General features: G+C 45.3%; 1 protein-coding gene across 2 annotated transcripts in view; it reads left to right on the top strand.

Annotated features, from left to right (window-relative positions):
* Positions 1-12,112, top strand: part of LOC138259816 (galectin-4-like) — a 300,965-nt gene that overhangs the window by 130,307 nt on the left and 158,546 nt on the right. For both annotated transcript variants that reach the window (XM_069207710.1, XM_069207709.1), the window contains exon 4: positions 7,307-7,426. In XM_069207710.1, coding sequence (XP_069063811.1) covers positions 7,307-7,426 — 120 coding nt within the window. The remainder of the gene's footprint in view (positions 1-7,306; positions 7,427-12,112) is intronic.

Raw genomic sequence — 12,112 nt, 5'->3', positions numbered from 1 at the left:
TCCCCACAGCAGAGACCCTAAATAGCCAGAAAAGGAGGTTTGGCTACCAAGGAAGGAGGATTGGTTACCAAGAGAGGTAAGAGCCTATCAGAAGGAGCCTCTGACGTCACCTGCTGGCACTGGCCACTCAGAGCAGTCCAGTGTGCCCCCAACACCTCTGTTTCCAAGATGGCAGAGGTCTGGGACACACTGGAGAAGCTCTGGGCACCTTCCCTGGGAGGTACTGGTCAGGGGAGTGGTCACTCCCCTTTCCTTTGTCCAGTTTCGCGCCAGAGCAGGGCTGGGGGATCCCTGAACCAGTGTAGACTGGTTTATGCAGAGATGGGCACCATCTGTTCCCATCAAAGCATTTCCAGAGGCTGGGGGAGGCTACTCCTCCCCAACCATTCACACCTATTTCCAAAGGGAGAGGGTGTAACACCCTCTCTAAGAGGAAATCCTTTGTTCTGCCTTCCTGGGCCAGGGCTGCCTGGACCCCGGTAGGGCAGAATCCTGTCTAAGGGGTTGGCAGCAGCTGCAGTGGAAACCCCGGAAAGGCAGTTTGGCAGTACCCAGGTTCTGTGCTAGAGACCCGGGGGATCATGGAATTGTCCCCCCAATACCAGAATGGTATTGGGGGGACAATTCCATGATCTTAAACATGTTACATGGCCATGTTCGGAGTTACCATTGTGACGCTATACATAGGTAGTGACCTATGTATAGTGCACGCGTGTAATGGTGTCCCTGCACTCACAACGTCTGGGGAATTTGCCCTGAACGATGTGGGGGCACCTTGGCTAGTGCCAGGGTGCCCACACACTAAGTAACTTGGCACCCAACCTTCACCAGGTGAAGGTTAGACATATAGGTGACTTATAAGTTACTTATGTGCAGTGGTAAATGGCTGTGAAATAACATGGGCGTTATTTCTCGCAGGCTGCAGTGGCAGGCCTGTCTAAGACTTGTCAGAGCTCCCTATGGGTGGCGAAAGAAATGCTGCAGCCATAGGGATCTCCTGGAACCCCAAAACCCTGGGTACCTCAGTACCATATACAAGGGAATTATATGGGTGTACCAGTATGCCAATGTGAATTGGTAAATTTAGTCACTAGGCTGTAGTGACAAATTTGGAAAGCAGAGAGAGCATAAACACTGAGGTTCTGGTTAGCAGAGCCTCGGTAATACAGTTAGGCACCACACAGGGAACACAAATAGGCCACAAACTTATGAGCACTGGGGTCCTGGCTAGCAGGATCCCAGTGACACATAACAACCACACTGACAACATAGGGTTTTCACTATGAGCACTGGGCCCTGGCTAGCAGGATCCCAGTGAGACAGTAAAAACACCCTGACATACACTCACAAACAGGCCAAAAGTGGGAATAACAAAGCTAGAAAGAGGCTTCCTTCCTACACTTCCCTACTCCAATCTATGCCAATCTACTTTGCTCCAATCTACCCCACTCTGTCCCACTTTATTCTACTCCAATTGATCCCACTACAATGTATCCCACTCCAATGTAACCCAGTCTACCCCACTCCAATCGACCCCACTTCAATCTACCCACTCAAACTTACTCCCCTCCAATCTACCTCATCCCAATGTACCCCACTCCAATTTAACCCAATCTACCATTCCCTACCCCACTCCAATCTTTCCCATTCTAATGTACCCCAATTTACACCACTCCAGTTTACCTCCAACTACTCCACTTCTTTGTACCCCAATTTGCCCTAGTCTACCCCACTCCAGTCTACAATCTACCCCAACCATTCTACCTCAGTCTACCCCAATCTGCCCCAATTTGCCCCAGCCTACCCCACCCCACGTTATCACACCCCAAGATACTCACCCAATCTATCCCACTCCAATCTATCACACTGCAATCTATCCCACTCAAATCTACCCCAACCTAGCTCACCCAAATCTACAAAATCTACCCTACCAGTCTACCTCTCCAAATCTACCCAACGTACCTCCCTCAATATACTCCAATCTACCACCCCCACATTCCTCAAACTACCTCACTACAGTCCTACCCTTCCCATCTACCCCAATCTACCTTACTCAAATCCACTCCCCTCCAATCTACCTCACTCCAATGTATCCCACTCCAATTGAATTCAATCTACCCCACTCCAATCTATCCTACCTAAGTCTGTTCCACCTAAATCTATGCCACCCAATCTACCCCACTCGAATTCATCCCACTCCAATCTACCCCAGTCTACCCCACTCCAATGTACCCTACTCAACGTTAAACCAATCTATCCAACTCCAATCTATCCCGCCCTACCCAAAACTCCAATCTACCCCTCTTTTCCCACTCCAATCTACCCCATTCTAATGTACCCCAATCTGTCCCACTCCAATCTACCCCAAACTACCCAACTCCATTATACCCCAATCTGCCCCAATCTACCCTACTCCAATCTACCACAATCTACCCTACTCCAGTCTACCACAATCTACCCCGCTCCAAACTACCCCACTCAGTCTACCCCACCCAGTCTACCCCATCCCTATCGACCCACCATAATATGCCCCACACCAATCGATCCCACTCCAAACTACCCCACAACAATCTATCCCATTCCAATTTAACACAATCTACCCCACTCTAATCTATCCTGCCCTACCCAAAGCTCCAATCTACCCCTCTCTCTCCACTACAATCAACCCCATTCTAATGTACCCCAATCTATCCCACTCCAATCTACCCCAAACTACCCCATTCCATTATACCACAATCTACCCCACTCCAGTCTACCCCACTCCAAACTACCCCACTCAGTCTACCCCACCCACTCTACCCCATCCCTATCTGCCACCATAATCTGCCCCAACCAATCAACCTTACTCCAAGTTACCCTACAACAATCTATGCCACTCCAATCCAACACAATCTACCCAAATCTACCCTTCCCTACACCACCCCAATCTACCCATACCTACCCCACTCCAGTCTTCCCCAATCAATCCTAATCTATCCCACTTCAGTCTATCACAATCTACCCCACTCAAATCTACCCCAAACTACCCCACTCCACTGTACCCCACCTTCAGTCTACCCCACCCATTTTACCCCAATCTACCCCACACCTGCCTGCCTTTTCCCAGTCTACCCCACCCCAATCTACCACACTTCAATCTACCCCAAACCCGGTCTACCTGAATTTACACCATCCCAATCTGCCCCACTCCAATCTACCCTAATCTGTTGTGCCCCAATCTAGCCCAGCCTGCCCCAATGTGCTCCTGTTTATTCCAACTCAATCTTCTCAGCCCCTGTCTACTACACTCCAATCTACCACACCCAGCCTACCTCAATCAGCCCCACTCCAATCTTCCCGACTCCAGTCTTCCCCATCCACCTCACTCCAGAGTATCACAATCTATCCCATTCCAACCTACCCAGCTCTAACCCACTCCACTCTACCCCACTTCAATCTACCACAATCTACCCCATTCCATTCTACCCCAATCTAGCCCACTCCAATCTACCCCACTCCAATCTACCATACTCATCCTACCTCAATCTACCCCACCCCAATCTGTCCACCCCAATCTACCCCACCTACTCCAGTCTATACCACCTCCACCTATCCCACTATACCCCATCCCTATCTGCTGCACTCCCATCTAGTCCAACCCAATCTACCTCAACATACACCATCCAAATCTACCCCACTCTAATATACCAATCCACCCCACCCCTATCTACCTTGCTCTAATCTACCCTACCCTAGTCTACCACACCCAGCCAAATTCAATCAGCCATACTCAAATCTATCCCATTCCAGTCTATCCAATCTACCCCACTCCAATCTACCCCACTCCAACCCACCCCACTCTACCACACTCCAATATACTCAAATACATCCCACTCCAATCTACTCTACTCCAAAATACCCCACTCCGATTTAACCCAATCTACCCCACTCCAATGTACCCTACTCCAAATTAACCTAATGTTCCCCACTCTAATCTAAGACAATCTAATCCTCCCTACCCAATCCAATCTACCTCTCTCTACTCCACTCCAATCTATCCCATTCTAATGTACCCCAATCTACCCCATTCTACCCTAATCTCGCCCAATCTACCATACTCCAGTCTGCCATAATCTACCCCTCCCCATTCTCCATAATCTACCCCACTCCAATGTACCATTCCCATTCTACCCTACCCCAATCTTCTCCAATTTGCTCCAATCTACCCCACCCTAATCCACCCAATCCAATCCACCCCACCCCAATGTGCCCACCCTAATCTACGTCACCCCAGTTTACCCCACTTCAAACGGCCGCACCCAATGTACCCCACTCCAGTCCACCACAATCTGTCGAACTCCAATCTACCCCAATCTACCCCTCTCTACCCCACTCCAATATACTCAAATCTACCCCACTCCAATGTACCCCAATCAACCCCAGCTACAATTTACTAACTCAGCTACAATCTACCCAATCTGTCTCAATCAACCCCACCCAATCTACCCCACCCCAATCTGCCTACCCATCCTTACCCCCTCACCACCGAAATCTACTCCACTCTAAACCACCACAATCTAACCACTGAAATATACCCTTCCCTACCCCACTCAAATCTATCACTCAGTACCCCACTCAAACCTACCAGAGTCTACCCCACTCCAATCTACCCCAGTTTACCCCATCTCCAATCTGCCTCAAACTGTGCTACTCCCCTTAAGATCAATCCCTCCCAATCTACCCACGCTCCATTCTACTTCAAACTATCCCACTCCAATCTACTCGAATCTGTCCCAATCTACCACACTTCAATCTACCACAGTCTACCCCAATCCAATCTACCCCACCCATTTACCCCAATCTACCCCACCCCAATTTACCACTCCCCACCCCACTCACTTTTAGGCATGCCGAACAACACCACACTGGTGTACAACATGGTTAAAACACATTGCCAAAAACAATAGCTCTCACATAGGCAAGACCTATTGGCTTTGCAAATGCTTATTTAATTTAGTCATGCTGCCTAATATTATGCCACCGTTACATTAGGTAACACTACTAATTGACTCGTTTACTGTTTAGCGGGCATATTGGCAGAGGCCTTTGCCTCTGCACGACAAGCAGAGAACCACCATTCGTATCGAGACATCCCTGCCGATCTCTGTGATGAAAGTGCATGTGCCAGTGAAGTAGATGCACTTTTATCACTTTTGAATGCCGAGTATAAAGCCAGGTTTTTCTGTCCACACAGCAGTCTCTTTTGCTTGTTAGCAACAAATGCACCAAAGCAGTGATTTGTTGCTGAAAAGCAACAACAAAATATCCCAGTAGCAAGAATGGGGAATGTGATCTGCTTCGAGAAAACAATATATTTGCGACTTACATGGCACAGTGTATCAGTTTTACATCCTTGCAAATCCACTCCTAAGGTGTCAGGCTTCAATATACCGTGCTTTGCGACAGTGAAAACAAAACTGCACTGTATCAAAGCGAGTTGCAACTGTCTTTGCAACTCACAACCTCAGAGGCGGCTCCTCCCTAAGGGCGGAGGAGCATCGCACCCCCGCCAGCAGCGACAGCTGCAAACCTTTTCTACAAAAACGATAATAAATGTTGGTTATTATCATTTTTGTGGAAAAGGGGCAGGGCCACGAGTATAACGTGCAATGAGGGGGAATGCTCAGCACTCCCTCTCACTGCACATGTATGTTTGGCCGGCCGTCTCGAGCCGGCCAAACATACATGCGCAGTAGGCTCTCTCAAGCCCGGCAACGCCCTGGCTGGCTGTTAAATTTAATCCCACTGTAAATTCCCCCTCTCTCTCCCCGCGTGCCGCTCTGCCCCTTCACCGTCGCGCAAGCTGCAACTGAACAATGTTAACTTTGAGACTCCTGGCAAATAGCACATAAAGGAAGACAGGAACGATCACAGCAATCTGCAAAGAGATATTTAAACGGTTTGCTACTTCTCCAGCAGACACAATTGAGTTAAAGAGTATCAACTGCCCCTGCTAGTCGAAAACTGTTCCATACATGCAAACATTTTCAAACTGGGAAGCATGAGAATTTGAAAACAAATCGGTGCTATGTATACTCCCCACTGGCTCACATTGCAGTAGAGGACATTTTAGGTGCAAGATACCTAAAATAAAGGCAATTTTCTCTTCAAAAATTCGGATTCTCCCACCAGAATTGGGTCTATTCCCATGTATATTGTGCACACTGTTGAAGTTGTCCACAAGGGACAGCTTCCACTATGTGAATGATAGCTGAGTGCATGGGAAAAACAGACAGTGATCCCATTGGCATCCACCTGCATCCTCAGACATCCCTTTCAAAATTTGCGACATTTGTGTGCCATTGAAAATGTCTGTCTCTGACTAAAGGACAAAGGACCTGATTTAGATCTTGCTGTAAGGGAATACACCATCGCAAATGTAACGGATATCCTGACCGTCGTATTAAGTATTAAGATATATTATACCCTATGAAGATCGTAATACTGTGGACGGGATGTCTGTCACATTTGTGACGGAGTATTCCCCTCCGCCAATGTCTAAATCAGGCCCATATTGTGCAAAATCAGTACTTTGCAAATGTGTAAACAGTGATGGGGGTATGATGTCCCTTGCAGGGCTCAGTCTCTGCAAGCCCTGCCTCATGAATAGTGATAAAGGAGGATTTCTGCATACTCGCACTAACAGCCTCTTTGCACTGTGCCATATTGATACATCCGACACTGTGTAAAGAAAGGTCCAGTTAACATTACAGATACTACAACTTGGCCAGTGATTAATGTGTCCTCATTGTTTACCATTTGCTTCTGTCCTCTGACTGGCTACTTCATCTCAAAATCTTGATTCCTTATAGCCACATACTGTAAATAAGAGTTGATGCTATTTTGGAACTTAAGGTTACTCAAATATTGATTTCAGAATGATTAAATGTTTAGGCCCTTATTATGACATTGGCGGGGGCGCAGGCTGCTGGCGGCAGGCTGGCGGTGTCAGCGGTTGGACCATGGCGGCTCCTCCACGGTCATAATTTGGCGGTCGGACCACCAATACCGCAGCGGTCTGACCATCACCGTGACCCTGGCGGTCTAATGACCGCCAGGACTATAATGACCCCCATAGTCTTCTGGATATAAATATGTGATCTACAGGTTTGGTTAACAGGCATAGGAACTCACTTGTAGTGTACAAGCAATGAAATAAGTCACCACTCTCATGCCTTTCAATTTTCAGCTGTTTCCAAATGTGAAAAGTAACTGATTTTGATGGTGCTAAGGAACCTTTACTGCATATTTGTTGTTCTTTGTCTAGGTGTCTGTCAATGGCCAGCACTTCCTGGAATACCAGCATCGCATTCCTCTGCACACTGTCCACAGCTTGAACATTTCTGGAGATATATCTGTGAACTGCATCAACTTTACTGGCCCGTCTGTGAGTATACTACTATTAACTCTAGTAGATAGACGGACCTTTAGGCCCACATAGACAGTGGCCACCATATCTCAAGCGATATCTCATCTGAATATTTCGTCTTATACACAGACTACCACTATATCATGATGATAAGTATATTTGCGTTAAGAACAGTAAATATGCTTACCTTGGTAGGCAGTGTAGCGTGTTGGTGTGTTTTGTTGGTCACGATCGTTGACCTTGATATAGTGTTGTCTTACCACCATCCACAGTGATCGAACATCTCACTACCTGCCACCCTATCATTGTAGCTAATGTCGAGTTTGATTAAATATATTACATTTTTCTTTGCAAAGTCATTGCCTATGTATTGTCATGCCCTGTTTTTTCTTATACAAATGTATGCTTACATTTATGTCATTTTTTGCCAGTTTTTGGTGCTCCGCTGTATAAGTTCTTTGTTCTGTGTTTTGCAGCTGTTCCATATAACAATGCTTCTCACGGTATAAGTACATATCCTTTTATTCTAACTGTCCCCATCAAATAAGCCACTAGAAAACTTTTTTTTAGTTCAGATCAGTAGCCTTTTGCTTTCGAGTTATGCTTACAGAAAAAAATAAGTTCGGGCAATACTGTTCCATTTAAAAATGCTGTCACTATAAAATTTTACATTAGGGATTTTGTTTTTCTATTACCTTTCCAGTTTATATCTGTTAATCATGTCCCTTTTGAGAAAATTCTACAGATGCGCCTATGTGCTGTGCGCCATCTTTGGCCCTCATTACGAGTTCCCAAGATGTAGGTAGAGGGATACTGGTGCTCCCACCTCACCTTTACGGTTAAAGGCCCCATTTTAAGGGGTGGACTGGCTTATACAGAAAGCTAATGGAACTCTTTGATTATGATAAACGTATGGTCAGACTCCCTTTCACCTATTATGTCAGAGTTTCAAAGATTTACTATTGAGACATAATAGCCACCAGGTCACACATTCCATGAAATAAATTATTAAAGTTAAAATGATAATTCAATAATTCACACATAAATACGTCTTGAAGCACACATACAAGTAAAAATACGTATGCCCCAGTAAAGGGGCTTGTGCATCTAATGGTAGTAGGTAATCTCCGCCTGCTTCACTACCCAAAATCGTACGCAGTATTCACAGGGTCAATGTCAGTGTCACCCTCATAATAATTTGCAACCCATGGTTTGAGAGACATTTCTTAATAAATTAATTATAAGACAGTAACTGTCCCTTACAGAGTCGATGTAAAACACATAGGCAACAGTACTATGTGCCCAGTTGTTTCAGTTTGTGGGGCCCAAACTCCATTTAGTTATCTAATACCCACCTTAACCACGTGTAGTTTCTCAGCCACTGTGCAAAGTTTAAACCAGAGGTGTACGCATAAAGGTCCAGAAGGACAGGAACCATACTAGACTTCCAGGATCTGCACATAAAATAAATATAACTTTAATCTAAATGGAACTTGTTTATATAATAAGGGGTTATTCTGAAAATCTGATAAACGTCCAGCCTCAGTGGAGTTATGTTCAACACCCTTCGATAAAGCATTCCTAATTGTGTGGATCCAGCCTTATTTGAGATGAAAGCCAGCTGTATCAGTCTGGAAGCTTCCTTAAACAGATACAAATAAAAAGACTACACTGAGGTAAGGTTTCTTGGGAGGCCTCATCATCCTGACAGATACTAGAGACTGAGCAATTGTGTTTCCAGTTTTTGAACCTGATCCCTAATGCAATTAATCCTGAGCAGAAGTGATTACAGAGAAATTTTAATGATGAGGCACTATCATGTCAAGATAATGCCGACATAGCAAAACCTGTATGAGTTTTACATGTCTCCATAGTGGCCCCCCTAGACTGTCTCTCTTGCTCTGAATCTAGCTCCTAAGTACTATAAATAACTAGTTTCCTCTACTAAAGTCAGTTACTATGCTGGTAGGATTGTTTTAAGGAACGTAAGACATTGAAATGGGGTATTTCCTATAGTAAATATCCTTTCCCCACCCTCCTGCATGGCACAAATGATTGAGTATTCACATGTGTTTTGTAATAAGTCATCTGATTTTGGATAAAATTAAAATGATCTGAGATATGTTTGTACCTTCATCATCTCTCATAGCAGGAGAAGCTGAGCCTAACACAATAATACACACCCTTACCTGGCATTAAATTATTTTAATACATTGTCTTCAAATGATTTATTGGAAACCCTTTTGGTACTCTCCCCTGGATGACCCGTGGACCCTGTTTCTACTGTAGTGTGGCACCTTAAAGCTCCTGTCCTGCAGCAGCCTCTTTTAGGTTTATGTATTGATTCTTGAGGCAGCACTACCAAGAGGTTGGAAGCAGGCATTGGTTGTTCCATTAGTCAGAAAGCTCACAGCCCCCTACAGTTCTTCAGTAATTTTCAACCAATCTCTTTGCTTCTCTTTCCTGTCAAAATTTTGGAAAAGGCTGTCTTTCCGAATAGCTATAACATCTTGGATACTGCTCAGTCAGGCTACTGACCAGCATAAAGCACAGAAGCAACACTAGTTTCCATGCTGGTTGATCTTTGAATTCTAGCTGACCAGGGCCAGACATTGTCCCTGGTTCTGCAAGATTTATCACCAGCTTATGGGTTCCCATGAGCGACTGATAGGCTGCTGGAGGTAAGGATTCATGGTTCTGTCTTGAAGTGGTCAAAATGTTATCTAACAGATAGACAACAGGCAGTTCATTAATCTCCATAACATTCCAAGCGCCAATACTTGTGCAAGAAATTTCGCAAGGCTCCTCACTGAATCCAACTGTGTCCAACTTGTATATTTGAAACCTTGTCCAATTGGTTTGATCTTTTGGCTTTAGGTTCTTGAACTATGCATGGGCAGTGCAGGTGCCCCCATGGACAGCCCCGTCGTGCTTTTCACTGCCCGAATTACCAAATGCACCACAACTTTGCCGCCGGCTCGATTATATGTCAATGTTGTGGTGATTTTTCCGCTGGGCCAGAGGGCGGAAATGCTGCTGGCTGCAGCTGCTTCAGCAGTCTTTAAAAAAGACCACTGAAGCCGTAATGAGGGCCTAAGTTCCCACCAAAAACAGAGCCTGACATTTGACCTTGATCTTTGAATGCACAGCAAATGTGATGAGATAAGAACAAGATTTACGGACTTGTTTACAGAAAGGGAGCACTCGGAAGGATATTGTAAATAAAGTTTGGGTAAGGGAAGGGACGAACTCAAACTGGATAGCCTAAAACAAATAAAGCCAGCAAATTGAAAGCAACGAAATATGAGTTGCAAACCACAAAGCCAATGGCAAGCAATGGCCAGAATGTATTCCCAAGGAAGCTCTATGAATGTACTTAAAGTGACAGCCGTGGGATACTTTGTGGGGAAAGACCAGTATTTTAGTCCATATCTTGCAGAGGTTTGGCCACATCAATCACGCAGGTAGTATGATGAGAAGATCTGGAGTGGTGTCCATGTTGCAGGAAAGGTCTGTACACCCATCTTATCAGTTTGCCACCAGTCCCTATGGTGTAGAGCTTCTGGCACACCTTTGTTAGTGCTAGGTGGCAGACATGAAATAGGGCATTTAATGATTGTTTAAGATGGTTGTAAGTAAGGATTTGACGGGGGTGAACATGGTAGTCTGCTACAAGGGTTTGGAAATTTAGCAGCTCGCTGTCCAGAAACAAATCCCCCAATTTTAAGACACCTGCAGCTTGTCACTAATGGAGTTCCTCTGAGCACAGCTGTCCTGTGTGAGTGGGAAGTATAAGCAAAGGTAGTGCAGGAGCTCAGGGTTTCTTCATGTCAGTGAGTTTACAGCTTCTAGTGAGGCAAGAGAAAGCTGTGCATGATAACCCCAGATGGTGAACCGTAGAATGGTAAGTAGGAAACAATGAGCAGTGCAGTAAGCCCTCCTTAAAAGTCTTTACGGATAAACCCCATCTCATGCATGGGGGCAGTTAGAAAATCAGTGAGCCACCCATTGGACCTGTGCAGTGGAATAATAGCGTTCTAAGTCCAGAAGGCCTAAACCACCTGTAGTCACATGCTTTAGAGTGGAAAGAGCCACCCGATGGTGCCCCAGCGACCAAATCAGATGTGTAGCATGTCTGAAGAAGGAACGAAGGATGAGCAGGAGAAGGTTTGCAAAATAATAGTGTCATCAGGGTAGTACACCATCTTCACTAGTGCCACATGGCCCACCACAGAAAGCAGCAGAGAGAACCAAAAAGCAAACTGGGCTCAGAGGACGTGACGCTCTGCTGAGATTTCTATCCTGAAAATCAGTGGGGGAATGGTAAATATTAGTCACCAGGTATCGAAAGGTAACTGGTTCCCAGTTCAATCTGAGGTCTAATTGTATATAAAGGGGAAAACAGTGCCATATGTTAAAGAAACACTAATTACATTTTTAAATGTTTAAATTTTGTTTGTGCAATTTACATCCCAAATATTTGGAAGATTCTACGTGTACTTGACACTTTGGGATTACCCAAATCACTAGTTTGGCTTTTAGTCAATTGCAAATGCATTTTAGGACATTACCAAAGCAGGCAATTGCCTTGCACAACCTTGCAAGTGGTCTGGCCCCTGCCCACCCTTCACATGCACGAACAGTAGATCATTGCACCAGAAGAGTTTTCCAAGATGGGTGGGTGCTGCTTGTTCAGTCACTTGA

The sequence above is a fragment of the Pleurodeles waltl genome, chromosome 9, assembly GCF_031143425.1.
Source record: "Pleurodeles waltl isolate 20211129_DDA chromosome 9, aPleWal1.hap1.20221129, whole genome shotgun sequence".
Taxonomy (NCBI): Eukaryota; Metazoa; Chordata; class Amphibia; order Caudata; family Salamandridae; genus Pleurodeles; species Pleurodeles waltl.
The sequence above is the reverse complement of the archived record's forward strand: the minus strand, read 5'-3'. Positions and strand labels throughout refer to the sequence as shown.